General features: G+C 34.3%; 1 protein-coding gene across 4 annotated transcripts; it reads left to right on the top strand.

Annotated features, from left to right (window-relative positions):
* The first annotated feature begins 5 nt into the window (after positions 1-5).
* On the top strand, positions 6-17086 carry parp6b (poly (ADP-ribose) polymerase family, member 6b). 4 transcript variants are annotated; one of them, XM_082159297.1, is made up of 26 exons: positions 6-28; positions 122-206; positions 1347-1443; positions 3967-6597; positions 7030-7206; positions 7448-7525; positions 8669-8763; positions 9176-9236; positions 9656-9746; positions 9824-9890; positions 9984-10133; positions 10498-10636; positions 11003-11134; positions 11306-11401; positions 11493-11585; positions 12324-12449; positions 12555-12620; positions 12884-12951; positions 13024-13072; positions 13165-13277; positions 13387-13459; positions 13561-13630; positions 15315-15394; positions 15630-15693; positions 15805-15889; positions 16340-17086. In XM_082159297.1, exons 5-26 carry the CDS (start codon positions 7162-7164, stop codon positions 16434-16436), a joined length of 1938 nt encoding a protein of 645 aa, XP_082015423.1. In that variant the 5' UTR covers positions 6-28; positions 122-206; positions 1347-1443; positions 3967-6597; positions 7030-7161; the 3' UTR covers positions 16437-17086. The 4 variants fall into 4 exon arrangements, 3 of the variants coding, with proteins under 3 accessions (XP_082015423.1, XP_082015422.1, XP_082015424.1); XM_082159296.1 differs by having other exon boundaries at positions 17-33; XR_014202649.1 differs by lacking the exon at positions 16340-17086 and having other exon boundaries at positions 17-33; positions 15315-15467; positions 15805-15850.
* Positions 17087-19057: the final 1971 nt, after the last annotated feature.

The raw sequence follows: 19057 nt of genomic DNA, 5'->3' as shown, positions 1-19057 counted from the left end.
CTTCCGACAGGATCGGATGGATATTATAGTTCGGTATTTTCAATGTAGCGCATACGATTACATTAATGATATTAATAATACGATATATATTTTATATGTATATACTTCTGTTATGTATTAGGTGTTATTTCATCTTGAGCGAATTTAGTTAATCAGACGCCACCTGCAAGTTAATAGGAATGAACTTGAGACCGTCATCTGAAGAAGTAAGTTTGATGTTTTCATTTTGGGATTTAACGAACAAAAAGCTCATTATCGCATGAATTCAAATTCCCATATTGTAAGACTTTAATTTTGCATGCCATTTTGATTTTGTATTGCTGTTTTAAGTACTGTATGATCGTGTTTCACTCAATGAAAAGAACAGTAGACATGACTGTCCCCCAACACCCTCACCACTCCTTCATGTCATTTCATAAATACCAGCCATTACTGGCATCTGGAGTACTAATAATAGCTCAAGGCCTACAGCTGAAACTTTGATGCCAATGATAGAAAGGCTTGCTCATCACTCTGTTTGCCATTTCCACAGATCAGGAAAGGTCAGATCATCTGAAGTTTTGCATATATTATATCCAAATATTGTGTGTATTGTCATAATTACTCTGTCATTAAATTCACTACACATACTTACCCTTCAAGTTGATGGATAGATGGTAACACTAGGCCTATGGGTGACCTTTAAAAATCCATAACTTCCTGTCTAAAATTAGTTCAGGTTTAACTAATTCTACCTGCTTTAAAGTCACCGTTAAATCAAAATTGACAATTCTTATTTTGTATGATTTATTATAAATTATTTATCCGTGCACATCATTATGTATTCATGTCCCCTCATCTTTAATCAAAATCACTTCCCCTTCTTGTTTCAGAGACATATCTTCTCCACAACCATCCAATCAATTCCCAATGGACAAAATAAAGCCGCCTCTACATTTCTTATTGTTCGAAAAGACGTTTCACTCATATATACATCACAATAGGGAAAAAAAAACACTATCGCACCTTCCGTTTCATGCCAACTTTAACTACCAAATGTTGCAAGAAAAAATCTTTGTTTTGGTTTTGTGCAAAATTATGTTTCTACAATTGTCTATCTTTTTATTCACTCCTAAAGAAGGCTGTAACTGCAAGCACAGACGGATGCATGTGAGAGATATTGTAGTACTAAATTCTAAATGTGAATATTTGTTTTGTTTACACAGCATGACATCAACTAACATCAGAACTGGAATACAACAAATCAACTTTAAAGCCAAAATTACTGCTTCAAGGCAACCAAACATTTGAGCAATTGTGCACAGTCCAATTCTGTTCACTGTTACAACATGTTCTCCCTCTCATAGGAATGTCTCAAGGAAACCCTTTACCATTGGCATTCGAAAATCTTTGGACGGTCCATCGACCTATCCAAAAATGCATATAAGGAGTGGACAGCTATAGGTATGGGATTTCTTTACATGGGTTTGCACATTGGTCTAAATTAGGCTTGCAGTTATACGTACTGGTGATGTATATTTTTTAAATTGTAAATATCATTTAAACTTACACCATGTAAAAATTTTTTTTCTAAATTGACAACATTTAAATAATGAGTCAACACATCATCAATCCTTCTTCCAAAACGTGATTTTGTCTTACCCTGATTCAGTATGGTAAGCCTATTATAAGTGTTTATATTTTAGTTTTGTTTTTTAACCGAAAAGTTACATAGTGTACCTTTAAATTCAATTCAGTCAATAATTCATCACTGAAAATTATTATTATTAACATAACTGTCAAATTCATTGGAAAGTGAGGGATATTAATGGGCCAACATACAAAATAAATATTTTCTATAAAATATATATATATATTAATTGTCAGAAAGATTTGCTTTCTTTGAGAACATTCTGTGGTCAAATGTGTAATCTGATTTTTCTTTTCTTTTATATTATTTTTATTGGAGACCAAATTAGTCTGAACATACCTCCCTCTAGTGGACAATATAAAATCCATCAGGTTAACTCCATGGAAAAGTGTCTCCTGTCTCTATTAGGTCTATTAAGGCACACCCATACTTACACAGTCTACATCTACAGCAGTGAGCACTGCTCTTGTGGAACAGTTTGTCCTGTAGTTATTTTCTCTATACTCTGTTTCTACACAGCTTTATTCTTTTATATCTCCAGACGTTGTTAAATAAGGTTTGTTGTCCTCATTTTAGTGCATGTGCAGTGACGTATGTATGTGCTGTTTCATACAACATAAAGCAGTCTTGACACGAGACAAATTGCTTGTGAGAACTGTTGAGGCATTCAGTTAATTTTAATGCAATTATTTTATTTATATTATTACTGTAATTATTTTTGTATTTAATTATTTAAAGTAAAAAAAACATTTAGTTATTTAATATATACATTTTTCTGTAACATTTTTAGGATTTTAAATAGTATTACTGCTTCTTAATTCTATTGTTAATTGTGTAACAGAAAATCAAATATATTGGTTAAAATGTGTGTGATAATAGATAATAAAATACATATGCGCAACCAGAACATTCACATACAGTAGGCCTACATTGGCTAATACAAGTATAAGCCACACTTAAAATATAGAAATGGCATTGCATTAAAATATCCTAAAATATAAAACCATGTGGCCTTTATTTCAAAAACAGATAGCACACTTTCTGACCAGAAAGAGTCGGATTAAACATTTAAAGGTATGAAGGTAATATGATGCCATAAAGAATCGCATGTATTGCGAAACTGCAGCTTCATGCTTACGCAAAATAAATATGATCTGTATTCTTCTGACTTTCATTTTTCCCGCAAAAAAGTTCCCGAAATAACCAGATTTATACAGTTGCTTCTTTCTTTTACCTGCACTTACAGTTTTGGCATGATTCTCTCACTCACTGAGTTTTGCAAGCGCGAAGAGGAAGGCGGGTCCACCTTCATCATGTAGCCAATCAAATGAGCTTCTCGCTGACTCTCGATTTACTCTTATCTGATTGGTTCAATAAACACTCCAGTCGCCAGAACACATCTTTATCTTAATTTGGCTCAGCATCGTTCTCGTTGCCGAAATTTTACTTTTAATGCACGCATACATGGTACATAAATAAATCATGATTAATAAGCTGTGCACCATTAGGCTGACTATATGAGTTAATAATGAATTTCGAGCTGGTGTTAACGTTATTGGATTGAAATTGTATTTACGCTTGCAATCTTATGTACACTTTCACAAATCTTACCCTGCACATGTGATTCTTTATGACATCATATTACCTTCATAAGATTTCATTTCATGTGTCAGAACAAACAGGGAAGCTCGGTTGCGCGCGTAAACGTCACATCCTTTTGATTTTCCTGGCAAAAACGTCCCGACGAGTCCTTCACACAAAAAAAAATCAGCTACGGGCTTTCATAGGCAACCTAGGACGTCGGGGAAGGTCTCGTTGTTTAAGTTTAATATCAAGCTTTTCACAGGTTGACAATAAAAAAGCGAGTAAAACATGAAAATTCTTACATATAGCCCCTTTAACATTTTAATTGTGACTTAAAAGTATCCAGATAGGCTACTTTGTGGTGCAGTTGTTAATGCTATTTCTGCAGGAACTGCTTTAGGACCAACATTACCAGGTGTCTGAGACGATAATTACAGATTAAGGTCAGGATGTTGTGTCTGAGATGGGTAAAACACACAAACCATGTTACTTCCATATTTTAATTTCTATAGTAGGCTGCAATAGTTACAAAATATATAACATAAACTGTAAAATATTTGGTTTTTTTTGCAAAGCAATGATTGTGGTACCATCTGTAGCTCCAGATGTATGTCAACGGAAAACACCCCTAGTGTAACGTGAACATGATACAAATGGGATATGTCGGACTGTTGACAGGTTAAGTGTTTGTCATGATCTCTTTTGCACAGTTTGCTCTGTACAGTTATTTGGGCCTCTCTCCATCTCTCTAGCATGTCTCCACCGCCATCCATCTCTTTCAGATCTCTGGTGTTGTTCCCCACCCGCCATAATGACTAAATGATGAGGTACTGTCACGAAGTAACCTATTTTTATCCACTCAAAGTTCTTGTTAAAATGATAAATTATGAAAATGACTTTGTTGAGCAGCTTTACATACCTGGAACAGGAAGGTATGATTTGTTGAGGGCTGAGGCCCTCAAAGACAATTCATCTAAATATTTTATAATCTTTTATAATTCATAATCTTCCAAACATGATTGCTGTAAAATGTATCGCTTGTCCATGTACAATAGTTTTGGCAGCCTATTCATTTTAAGTGTAATACCAATGCCCAGTGATATGCCATAAAGAATAGAATTCAATTGAACAACAAACAAAACACAACATAATAGAACAAATAGAATTGAACACAACTCAACAGATCCAAATACAACATAACACAACAATAGAATAGAATACATAAAACAGAATAGAATTTAATTGAATAAAATATATAACGTTTACGTTATTGACCCTTTCTTTGATATTCTGTTTTTTCCATTAGTTCCTGTTTCACCGCTTTGTATCGTTTCAGTTTCCTTGATTACTGATTATATCCTTGTTTGTTTCTATGGTTACTTATGATTTGCACCTGTCTCTCATTATGTTCAGCTTGTATTTATACTCCCTGTTTATTTTAGTCCCTTGGCGGTTCTCGTTTATGATTTATGTGGTTCGCGAGTTCCTGTGTTTCTCAATATTTTGGAATATAATAAAAACTGCCTACTTAAAAAATAAAACACAACTCAACAAAATAGAAGAGAACACAACAAAATAAAAAAGAATATAACTCAACCCACCACAGAAGACCAAAAAAGAACATAGAATAGAATTCAACAATATAATAAAACAAAATAGTTTTTTTTTTTTTTTTTACCACACAGTACAGGAACAGACAAGAAAAGAACACAGAATCAAATAGAACTCAACTCATCACAGAAAAACAGAACAAAAAAATAGAACAGATCTCGACATACCAAAAAAGAAAAAAACAGATTAGAACAGCACATAGAATAGAACACAAGTCAACACAATAGAACTCAACACACCACAGAATAACAGATAAGAACACAGCTCAATTGAATTGGACAGGATAATTAAACTGAACACAATACAATACAATAGAACTCAACTCAACACACCACAAAACAACAAAACAGAACAGAGAATAGAATTTACCTCACCACAAAGGAAAAGAATAGAATAAAATACAACTCAACACACTAGAATAGAACACAATAGAATAGAACTTAACAAACCATAAAACAGAATAGAAAAAAAGCAATAGAATAGAACTCAACACACCAGAAAAGAACAAAATATAACAAAGCACAAAATGGAGCACAAAAAATAGCATAGAATGAAACTCAACACAATAGACTAGAACACAACATAATACAACTTATCACTCAATAAAATAACAGAATATAATAAAAACAATAGAGTAGAACCCAACACACCACAAAAAGAGCAGAACGCAGAATTGAATTTAACTACAAAATAATAGAATAGAATAAAACAACACAATAAAATAGAACACGATAGCGTGCAACAACACACAAATGAACTAAATATAATAAAACATTATAGAACAGAATTTACCACACCATAAAATAACTAACTAGAAAAGAACACAATTAAATAGAACTCAACTCAAGAACAGCACAGAAATAAAAAATAAAATAGAACAGAGATACCACAAAAGACCAGAAAAGATCAGCACAAGTCAACACAACAGAACTCAACACACAAGCACAGATTAGAACAAAACTCAATAGAGTATGATAAGATAGAATTAAACTTAACACAGTACAATAGAACTCAACACACCACAAAAAAACAAAACAGAAATGAATTTATAAGAAAAAGAATAGAATGAATGAAATACAATAAAACACAATAGAATAGAACTCAGCACACCAGAAAATAACAAAATATAACACAGCACAAAATTTAATTTAACTTGCCATAAAGAAAAGCATAGAATAGAACTTAACACGCCATAAAAAACTGAATAGAATAATACAATAGAATAGAACAAAATAGAATAGAATATAGAATAGAAAACAACTCAGCACAATAGAATAGAACAGAATACAGCAACAGATCTGCCCTTTGTTAAATGAACGACACACACTCACACGTGTGTGTATAACACAGCATGCATTAAGAGATGAAAATATAAGGTCATGGGCACGCAGGGGGTTGCATTTGATCTTCTGTTCCATGATCTACCAGGCATGTCTTTTCAGCTCACCCCCTCCCCTCCTCTCCTGCTACTACACACTGGCTGTCAGCTGCCGGTCTCATGACCCGGACGGCACACACTGAGCATGCCCGAGCTGTCGTGTGTTGTCAGGGAGAAAGCAGACAGCGGAGACAGCGAGAAAACAAGCCATGAGTGGAGCCAGATGAGAGACAGTGACGCTAGACAATAGGGGTACTCATTTCTAATTAAGACTCTTTGTGTCAGCCAACTCACTATATACACACGCTTCCTGGTGTAGAGCATTTTGGGATGTTTTGTTAAGGTTATGCCATACAAACCTCGTTTAAAGCATCTGCCTTGTCGTCTTCAAGAGGTAAGACTGGAATTTTCTTTTACAGTGCAGAACTACTGCAAATGTAATATGTTTAATATTTTATGGATTGTGCTCATATTATGTTGTATTCATTCATATTTTTGTTCATTCATTTATTGTTTAAAGAAAACATCAGAACATCCAACAGGTGTACAGGATAATTAACAAAGACAAATGACGTCTGTAAAGAACAGAAACAGACTTATACAGTGTCCACGTTATTGATTATTAGAATAACTTTATTTAAAAATACTGTATTCAATATAAAAATAAAAAAAACAATAAATGTAATCCTCCATATAAAATACGTACATGCAATCACATTTTAAGTGTTTTGTAATGTGCACCACACACAAAGTCAATATGTGGTGACACAAATGAACTCTAAATGGATGTTTAATGAATTACCACTCTTGAATTGTGCTGTCACAGACTGCCATGGAGATGACTTTGCTAATGGACCCCAATAAATGAGCACAGCCCTTCAGTCGGCTTTGTTCAACCTGCGTTGACTTCCCAAACAAATCCCAGCCTAGCCAAACCACACTTAGCTGGAATGGATGAATGTGGCAGAGGAAACTCACTAGAGCAGCATCTATGAACAGCATGGTAGGGAAAACAAACATGCTAACCATTATCTAACGCACTGTACGCAAATAACATGCCTTGACTTAACCAGACCAAGCGGATGATCTAAGATGTAGGCTGCCCTACTGACACACTCAACCCGTTGAGTAGATTACTGACTGACTGATAAGGGCTATTCAGTGTCTAATGAATGTGGGATGGGTAATGAATTAGTGCTTCACAGGGGAAATTAGCTGTGATTGACCCCTGATAACTTTTTCAGAGCATCGGTGAGCAATTCTGGAGCGACGAGGACTCGGATGGTGACAGCGATGGTGAGGATTTCATCTACGGCGCCCAGGTTAGCATATTACCAAACAATCTATTAGAAACTAATGCTAAACCTGAAGCTAATTAGCTAAATTAGTAAACAAAGCTAGTTTTGTTCATTTATTCATGTATTTATAGATCTATCTAGATGTATTTTATCTATAATTTGTTCATTTTGCTCATCTACATACGTCAGTGGCTGAATGTAGAGTGCATTGGGGTTACCAAAGTGCATTGTGGGGTTTTCAGGGGATTAGAGTAGGTTTAAAGGCGGCTCCCTAGTATGAGGAGCAGCAGATGGCTCCAGTTTTTCAGTAACTGTCCTCTCTTAATGAATAACAAATGAACGTATCGTTCGGGGCATTATTTTCACTTGGTTGAGTTTCTAAAACAGTAAAATGACTATTGGTTTTAGTTCAGCATCAATGTAACATAACTGCAAGCTAAATCATTAAACATCATTTTGATTTTACAAATGAAAGAATGGTTTCCCTGTCAGATCTAGCTGTACACACTCTGATTAAGTGCTACACTTCAAGTAACATGTATTTAAAGGGTCTTTTTTTGTTGTTGTTGCAAATATTCATGTGAGATCTGCAGCACAGTCATTAAGGACAGGATTTTTCACCATAAATATGCCTTCAAGATGATTTCGGTAATGTTATGCAAAACTCCAACCTGTGTGGATAATGTAATAATAATAAAACAATCTATGGCAAACAATTCATTATCATCAGTGGACATAATCCCATAGAGCCAGGACAGTATATGTTATCTAAGAATTGGCTCTACAAGTTTATAGGTCGCATAGTTGACAATTTTGACTCATAATTTCAATTGCAGGGCTTGTCTGGCCAACCACATGCTATTTTCTTGGTCAGGTTAACGTCATTTGAACATATATTTGAACTGAAATAAATATATATAACATAAATATATCGCAAACCATAACAATGTACCCAACATAGTTGAAAGTTTATTAATATACACCTTGACATGACGTTATTTTAGATACATTATTGGAATAAAACAAGAGGGCTCTTACAATAATGTATTTAAAATAACAGTTTTTCGTTTATTTTTTATATTTTTTATATTTTATATTATCAATAGACATGAAATGTATCCTTGTACATTGTAGATGACTCTTATGCTAACGTAAGTTTCTATGCAGGGTCATTATGCCACTGACCTGGGTCGACACCCGCAGCTGGACATCGATGTTGGTGCAGTGAAGGACATCTATTCTGAAAGTGCCGTTTTTGTCAGGTACATTTTGACCTACGAAGCTTCAACAAGTCCCATGAAATGCTAATGTGGGAATAAAAGGAAATCAACTAAGTTTGTATGTGAGGATCATGTTATTTCTACTGTGTTTGAGGTCATTGTTCATGATTATTTTATTATTTTATTACACTGTAAAAAATGATTGCTGTGATTAAGAAATAATGCGTTGTTTCAACTTTAAAAAGAATGTGTTCATGCTTGACTTAAAATATTAAGTTTAGTTAACTTTAGTTTAGTTTAGTTAATTTGGATATTTAAGTTATCTCAACAAAGTTTAAGTTGTTATAACTTATTGCAGCCACATTTTTTACAGTGCTTGGTTGGGAAGCCTCTGTCCACTAAATGTTCAACATCAATCTAACTGTGGAGTTTTTACGTGCTCTCTTTATTTCAGGGAATATGAGACCATTGACGATGTGGACATTGACCTCCACATTAATATCAGCTTCCTGGATGTAAGAGCTTTTGGAACTTACTTTAATAATTTCCATATTTAACATATTCCAAATGAGCCATTTGAAAAAGGGCAGAAATGCCCTACTCATGGCTATTATAGTTAACTTTAACTAAAACTAAAACCATAAAAATTACTTTTGTTACTTGAAATAAAATAAACATTAACTAAAATAAAATATAAAAAACGTATTTCATTACAGCTAGTTCCCAATGCAACATTTTCATTGAGCTTAGCTTGATGTACTCAAATAATTCAAATTAAAACTGAAATAATAAATAAATAAACACTATACTAAAATACTAAAATTTTAACTCAAAATGAAAATGGAAAATAAAAAAATTTAAATAAAAAATTCAACATATAAAAAAATCTATAATAGTATCTCAATGCTACTAAAATAATGTTTGCATTCTGCAGGAGGAGGTGGCGTCAGCATGGAAGGTCAGTAGAACAGAGCCAATCATTTTACGCCTTCGTTTCTCCCTCTCCCAGTATCTGGATGGACCAGGTGAGTAACTATTTTAGTTACGAAAGACAGGAAGTGACTCAACTTAAATCCGCTGACAGCATCTCCACCTCTTTAAGAACCCACTGTGGAGGTGTTCCAGCCAACTTGTAAAGATGGTTTCTGCCTTGGGGTGCAGCTTAAAAGGTGAGCTGTGTTTCTATTCTATTTTGTCTAAACTGACATACTGCATATGCCTCGGTAATGATTACACCAACAAATATTGATGTCTTCTCCCAGAATTCTCAGCACATTTGTATCTAATCAATGGAGACATCTCAGCAACGAGTTCCTGAACGCACAACAGAGGAAGAGACACAGCTGGTTTAAGGCTGGAGGAACCATCAAGAAGTTCAGAGCTGGACTCAGCATCTTCTCACCAATAACCAAGTAAGATAAGATCCAATCTAGAGCAGTGGTTCTCAACCCGGGGGGGCTCGGCCCACTAGCCTCAGTGATCATCCAAGGGGAACCGCGAGATAATATTTTTAAAAAAGAATTCACAAGCTACCTTGTAACCAATCACGTCAACGTGTGATCGTCAACGAGTGGATCTCTGAGCTGGTGTGAGTGAGTGGAGGCGGGGCTAATTTGCATATTCATAGAACCACTTGCAGTATTGATTTGGAGAAGAAGGGGGACCTTGGAGTAAAAAAGGTTGAGAACCACTGATCTAGAGAGTAAAAAATACGTGCCAAATATCCTAATAGTAATATTAACAGTGTTACATGTTAACGGCTATTTTCCCCCCCAGATGCTCCAGTGTTCCTCTAATTCAGGGCCCTGGGGTGAAAGCAAGGCCAGCAGGACAAGAGTTGAGGGTGACCCGCTTGATGAGCCGCTCCGTTTCCTGCACCAAAGGAGATCTGCACACCTCCAACCCAACTGGACAAGTGCGTTTAAACATGCCTACATATAATAATGTAATCTATATGCATCCTGATATCACACATGTCCTTCAGAAATCAAGAAACATTTTTAGAAAACAATTGTTAATATTAATATTAATACTTCATATTTTTGTGGAAACTGTGATGCATTTATTTCAATATAAATCTATATATTGTCGTCACTTTTGAGCAACTTAATGCATCCTTGCTGAATAAAAGTATCACTTTCTCTTATTGACCCCAAACGGTAATGTATGTGTAAACATATATATATATATATATATATATATACACACACACTGTCTCTTTGTATATATTAATCTATTAAACAATTTATGTCAAATGATTGACGCAGTGCTTTTTTAACAGGCTGTGGCCGTCCCATGCTCAAGATCCACCGTGCACATCACCACCAGGCAGCTCATTCAACTCTTCTTCTCCTCACAAGCGCTCATGCACTGCAAGAGCATCCCGACCCTGGAGTACGGCTTCCTCGTTCAGGTAAACCTCAACATTATTCAATGCATTCTACGTTTAAATGTAAAACACTTCTAATATTTGCATAATGAATTGCAATTGGTCTTATTTCTTGTATTCGTTCTTGCTGTTTTATTCATACAACTATTTAACCTGATTAACCAACTTACCTAATTATCCTTTTTTGTCCTCTAGGTTTTGAAATACTCAGAACAAAGGATCCCAACTCTGAACGATTATTGCGTGGTCTGTGATGAACAGCATGTCTTTCAGAACGGCTCCATGCTCAAGGTACAACACATACTTTGGAAATCTCCATTGAAAATCACTGGTACGTCCATATCACTATCATCACAATCTATTTTCTCATTGTGTCGTTCAGCCTGCTGTTTGCACGAGAGAACTGTGCGTGTTCTCCTTCAACACTCTGGGCGTCATGTCAGGAGCTGCGGAAGATGTAGCCACAGGAGCTGAGGTATCACACACACTTCACTTAGCTAAATCAAGCCATGCCATACCATAGACTTCTATTGTTGTTATATAAGATGGTTTTATGTAAAATGTATATACACTACCGGTCAAACGTTTTTTATGTTGTTGAAAGAAGTCTCTCTTATGCTCACCAATCAAAATACAGGAAAACAGTGATTCTGTCAAATATTATTACAGTTTAAAATAACTATTTTCTATTTGAATAGATTTAGAATAGAATAGAATTAGAATACATTTAAAATGTTATTTATTCTCTTGCTGTCAAAGCTGAATTTTCAGCATCATTACTCCAGTCTTTAGTGTCACATGATCATTCAGAAATCATTCTAATATGCTGATTTGGAGCTTATGGTGCTTTATTTTTTTTAAAGAAATTAATAATTTTAGATTAAAGACATTTATAAGGTTACAAAAGATTTTCTATTTAAAATAAAAGTTGTTCTTTTGAATTTTCTATCAAGTATCACGGTTTCCACAAAAATATTAAGTAGCACTTTTTTCAACATTGATAATAATAAGAACAATTATTAATAACTGAGCACCAAATCAGCATATTAGAATGATTTCTGAAGGATCATGTGACACTGAAGACTGGAGTAATGATGCTGAAAATTCAGCTTTGATCACAGGAATAAATTACATTTAGTGTATATTTACCCGTAAATAGAAAATAGTTATTCTGAATTCTAATAATATTTCACAATATTACTGTTTTATACAGGTAGTGGACCTGCTGGTGGCAATGTGTCGTGCTGCACTTGAATCTGCCCGTAAAAGCATTATCTTTGACCCTTACCCCTCTGTCGTTGACCCTCATGACCCCAAGTCTCTGGCCTTCAATCCGAAGGTAGCTTCTTTACCAAACAAAACGTTTCTAATTTCATTTTTAGAATTCTGGAATTTCCTGTTTAGAATGACTGTGTGACTTTCTTCGTTCATTTTCCGCTTATAGAAAAGAAGTTACGAGCGGCTGCAGAGAGCATTAGACAGCATCACGTCAATCCGAGAAATAACACAAGTGAGTCATTTGTAAAATGCCAACACTATTTGAGACACGTAATTTTACATTATCCGTCTCTTGACATTATTCTAACCAAATTTGAAGCGAATCTGGTAAATATTAGAGGACAATTTCAAAGCCTGTTGTTGTGACACTCTTCCTGCTGCCAGTTGGTGGCGCTATGACTGTGACTCACAATTGCTACATCAACATTCACATTTTATAGACCGTCCATACTCCTTGTTAAGGAAATGAGTGACACCTAAACTAATATTTTACAGGGCCCTTATGTTGAAATAAAGAAACAGATGGACAAAATGGACCCGCTTGCACATCCTCTGCTACAGTGGTGAGTAAAGCTGTGTTTCCTCAGACATTTTCCTGTCATTGTAATGACCCTTAATCTTCTTTTTCTTCTCAGGATTATATCCAGCAACAGGTCTCACTTTGTCAAGCTCCCCTCCAGCAGGGTAAGGGCGTTTGATCACATTTTCTCTCAAATAACAGCGTGACTAAACCTTAATTTCCTCTGTCTCACTCCTCCGTTTTTGTGCTCTTCCAGCAACTGAAGTTCATGCACACCTCCCATCAGTTCCTGCTCCTCAGCAGTCCTCCTGCCAAAGAGGCCCGCTTTCGCACCGCCCGAAAACTCCACGGCAGCACGTTCGCTTTTCAGTGAGCTTCAGTTTAGCATGAGATCGTATCATGATCACTAACATAAACCAGCCTGGAGCAACATGAAAATCTTGACTTTTGTGACTAATCCCTGGCTCTCTATCTTTAGTGGTTCTCATATTGAAAACTGGCACTCCATTCTACGAAATGGACTTGTAAACGCCTCCTACACGAAACTGCAGGTACCACGGTTACCCCTAATATAGTGTGTTACCCTACCACAGATTTCCTACTTAGCATATTGGGCTTAGCCAATATTTCTTCCTGTTCTCTTTGACACAAGCTGCATGGGGCGGCCTATGGGAAGGGCATCTACCTCAGCCCCATCTCCAGCATCTCATTTGGATACTCAGGTATGAGTCTTTGGTGCTACATTTTTTTAAAATATGCATCGAAAAGTTAATCGTTTTGGACATTTTGAGAGACAGAGACATTTTGGACATATTTTGACAATTTGGGACAGGGACCATGGTAATACCATGATTTTCTAGACATGCACCATGATAATACCAGTTAGGACTTCGGAGGTTTTCAAACAAGGGTCCAGGAACTTTCCAGGGCTGCAAGGCGGTCCACAGAAAATTTGAGAGAAGGTTTTTCAAGGTTATTGTATTAACCCAAGATATTCATTAAATATATTTAATGCAATAATTTAACATTTTTGATTTATCATTTTCTAAAAACTGGTCAGATATTATTGGTCAGATGAATTACCATAAATATAAATTATTTATACAAAAAATGTTTTTAATAGAGTTTAGAGTTTAATCACAATATATCTAGAATTTTTTTCTACAAACATATCAGATTGAGATTAATCAAAATAAATATAAATCAACACATTTTTATATTTATAATATATGTGTGTGTGTGTGTGTATATATATATATATATATATATATAATTTAAAAACTGGTCAGACATTATGAGATTAATCACAATAAATATAAATTATTTGTATTTTCTTTAGAAACTGGTCAGATTATGAGATTAATCACAATAAATATAAATTATTTGTATTTTCTGTAGAAACTGGTCAGACATTATGAGATTAATCACAATAAATAAAAATGATTTGTATTTTCTATAGAAACTGGTCAGATTATGAGATTAATCACAATAAATATAAATTATTTTTATTTTCTATAGAAACTGGTCGGATTATGAGATTAATCACAATAAATTTAAATTATTTGTATTTTCTATAGAAACTGGTCGGATTATGAGATTAATCACAATAAATATAAATTATTTTTATTTTCTATAGAAACTGGTCAGATTATGAGATTAATCACAATAAATATAAATTATTTGTATTTTCTATAGAAACTGGTCAGATTATGAGATTAATCACAATAAATAAAAATTTGTATTTTCTATAGAAACTGGTCAGATTATGAGATTAATCACAATAAATATAAATTATTTTTATTTTCTATAGAAACTGGTCAGACATTATGAGATTAATCACAATAAATAAAAATGATTTGTATTTTCTATAGAAACTGGTCAGATTATGAGATTAATCACAATAAATATAAATTATTTTTATTTTCTATAGAAACTGGTCAGATTATGAGATTAATCACAATATATATAAATTAATAAAAAAAAAAATTTTAAACAGGTTAGAGAAAGTAATTATAAATAATTTATATTAATTTGGGATTAAAGTCATTTAGAAAACAACGTGTTTTTTTGTATTATAGACACTTTATAGTATCATAATAAATGGTTTTCTCACATAAATGTATCTTCATGTATTAAAATATACAGCTGCCTTTATATTCTATGGAGGAGGCCCCTCGCAAAGGTATCATACGTTTTGAGGGTCTTTGGCATCAAAAACTTTGAAACAAACACCCTTATAAATACCTTAATATTTGAATATGATAATCATTCTATACAATGATTTATATCCAAGTACCATCAATACTACTGCCAGATTATGTTTTTGAGGAAACTTTTCTGAAGTATTGGAAATAATTTTGAATGTTTTACTGCAGTGTTAATTAATGCGACTGTATTTGTGTGCAGGAATGGGAAAAGGACAGCACCACATGCCTACTAAAGAGGAATTAGTACAGCACTACAACCGGGTCAACACTGTCTTACAGGTATTAACTCTATCTGTGGAGATTGGACTGATACGGATGTATTACAGGTGCAATCTGTAGTTAATCGTACTAGGTGAGTCGAACCTGATTGGAAACAATATAAGCAGAGTCATATAAGTGTTATTTCACTTTTGGGATTGCACTCACATCGCTAGTTTATCAGCTACAAGAAAGACACTTCTTACTTTCTTATATTGTGTGTATCACTGTTAAATGTGTCATTTTTCTTTTGCAGTGTCGACCCGTACATTCAAGGTTTCTTCAGAGTCGGAATCTGAACTGTGTTGCTCTCTGTGAGGGTATGATGTTAATAATACCTGTAAAAACTAATTATGTCATTCAAATCATTGTAGAGATTTTTTACTAATAGTAAACATTTTAAAAGTGCCTTATTAATTTTTGTTCAACAGTAATAACATCCAAAGATCTACAGAAACATGGAAATATTTGGGTCTGCCCGATTTCTGATCACGTCTGCACACGGTTCTTTTTTGTGTGAGTATCTTCCCAGCTAACAGGGGAGGTTAACTTTTATGATTAAACAAAATTGTCCATTTTGATTTCATGCCACCTTTTAATAAAACATTTGTTCAAAGTTATCTGGTCTTATTAAAGTTCTCAAAACATTTGCACAACAAAAAAAACATAATTTATAGAACATTCATGGAACGTTTTTACCTGAAACGTTTAGTTGGAAATTTCTAAAATGTTACTACTTGTTTAAGAAAGTTCAGAGAACATTAAAAAGTAACCATCCCATAAATTATAAAACTGAAGAAAGAAGCGTTTTTAAAACATTTAAATATGTGGATATTTTTAACGTTCAGAGAACATTCAGATAAAGCGTTTTTAAATATTAATGTAAACATTAACAAAGCAATCATAAAACATATTTTTGTTTGCTGGGTCTACGCTTTAGCATGCTCTTTGTCTGTCATTCCTCAGGTACGAGGACGGTCAGGTAGGAGATGCTAACATAAACACACAGGACGTCCGGATACAGAAGGAGATATTACGGGTGATTGGAGGACAATCAACCTGATTGACCCGTTCCACCACTGTGACGCTTTGAGAAACTCTACAAGGGAACATATCAACTGAAAATGGGAAAGAATTACCTCAAACTATGTGTTTTTGGTGACACTAACCTCCAGTCAAGTTTGTCTTTACATGGAAAGAACGGAAACCCCTTTTGTAACTTTTTTGATAAAACATTTTCTTGATTTTTAATTTAGTCTCTATTTATGTCATGTTCGCTTTACATTTTTTCTACATCATGAGAAGTGCTGTTAATAAGCATTGAATTTACAGCAGTTGAAAAAAAAAAAAAATGTATTCCCATTTTGCCCACTGGGGGTCTCTATTGCCTAAAGAGAAGCATAAAAATAACTTGGAAATGAAATAGGAAAGGCTTCTAATTCTATAAACCTGCCATTTTAAAGTGTTTACATCTATTTACATCTAGACTAGAGATTACAGGTCCTGTTTAATGAATGTTTACTAGTGAAATGCAGCATATACGTCAGTTGATTGAGTTTTATTTTCATGAGAATGTTGTGATGCCACTTGTTATATAGATCTTAAACGTCTTACATGAAATGTTAACAAGTTTGGTGCTGTGCACTATAAAGGCATCGTGTTCTCTCATTCACTCTTCAGGAGAAGACTGACAATAAACTACACGTAATGACACATTGCAGACGCAAAAGGTATGATTTTTTTGTCGATGTCAAACTTAAGAAGACGCTAATCTAAGGGTCATGCTTTCAAACGGCCCATTTTTGTATTATTAGCTCATTTTCAATAAATTTAGAGCATGAAAAGACAACATAAGGCTACCAACATTCTTCAAAATATTTTATTTTGTGTTCAGCAGACCAAAGATACTCATACAAGTTTAAAACAACATGGTGAGTAAATCATAGAATTTTCATTTTTGGGTGAACTATCCCTTTAAGACCTCTCAATTTCCCTAACAATGAAAACGGTTTATAAACGGTCTGAATAATGTCTAAACGCTTAAACGTTTCTGCAAACTGTTGTACAGTCTATAAATATAACTTAGTAAAAAACAATAGATGCCAATGGAAAGTCCCCATAATGGTAGAAATAAATAGGCTAGGTCTGTTGTCTTACTGTTATCTGTCATGAGTCACGACCCCTAAAAAAATTAATAGTGTGTTGCATCGCGCTAAAGTCCCAAAGGACATTTTGACTTCTCGGTTTAGCCAGCGGGTCTGTTCTCCTCTGAAGCAGAAACACATAATAATTCATAACAGTGCACTACATCCACATGAGCCCCGCATCTGCTCCGAGACCCCATACCCAAAGAATATTATACATGTAGGCTATGTGTGTGTGTGTGTGTGTGTGTGTGTGTGTCAGTGTGTGTGTGTGAGAGAGAGAGAGATTTACTTATAATTATGTATTATATTATATTTTATTTTATTTATATATGATTTATTATATGAATAAAAAACGTGATACAACATATTAATAATAATACAATGTTAAGTTAACTTTACTGTTTAATATTCATCCCATAAAATGTATTTAGCAAAATTATAGTGTGCAATTATAAAGCCATTCAAAAAAAATTATTATTGTTATCATATTAACAAAGTATGTATTTTACGTTGTAAATAGCTAGGTTACATTAAGGTCCTATACAAATATTTTATAGGCCAGGCTTAAAAACAGTCATTTTATATATTAACTGGAGGTCCAACACAATCTCTCTATTTTGAAGATGCCTATGTCATATAAAACACAATTGTTCTCTCTTCTTATTTTAGAATAACAAAATTGAAAAAGGCAGCAGAACATCTTGTTTTTGTCACCTGCTTTAATTTGTCCTAATTATCCACTTTGACTAAATTGCCTCTTCTTTGTAAGCTAAATTATGTTTTGACTTCCGAAAACTGCTTTGTTTGATAATGTGCACTTGATTTTTCTTTATCATTTACTCTAAAGTTTTATTTTAGTCGACAGGACCTGTGCAAAATGGATTGATGTTTAGCACATCTTTCATTAAATTACACTAAAATAAATGTTGTTTCCACTTAAAAGTAAGTGTTCGTGCTGCTTAAACATTTTAAGTTTAGTCGACTTGAAATGTGAAGTTGTACTAAGTGTCAACTTGGATATTTGAGTTGACTAAACGTAAAAGTTTTAAGCCAGCACGAACACTTACTTTTTTAAGTTGAAACAACAATTTTTTCCCCAGTGCAGACATCACTACTGACACATCCCGATGTTAGTTTAAATGATCCACTTTTTATTCTGTTAGTCCTTCTATTCCCCTTTTTTTTACACTCTACCTTTCACCGAGTGTGGTTATTATCTTTCTCGGGACATATTTGAATGCTTTGACCCTCGCAAATGTTGTACAAGTGTAGATCACGGCTGAACACACCTCGATACAATCCAGCTCGAGTAGTTCTGACACCCTCAGCAAAACGTGTTCAAAAAGCACTTGGACTGAGCCGTGAGGGAGAACTGTTCCAGAATGGAAGTGAGGCATGAAGGAGCCCTTTTCCATTTTTTCATCAGCGAGAAAATTACCCGGGCAGTTTTCAAGCTTGCATATTTCTCGCTACAGAGGAACTTGCTGTTACAGTTTGTTTTTGAAACGCTCTTGACTGGCGCCCAATTTCTCCTTCC

This window comes from Leuciscus leuciscus, assembly GCF_965113295.1.
Source record: "Leuciscus leuciscus genome assembly, chromosome: 25".
NCBI lineage: Eukaryota > Metazoa > Chordata > Actinopteri > Cypriniformes > Leuciscidae > Leuciscus > Leuciscus leuciscus.
The sequence above is the reverse complement of the archived record's forward strand: the minus strand, read 5'-3'. Positions and strand labels throughout refer to the sequence as shown.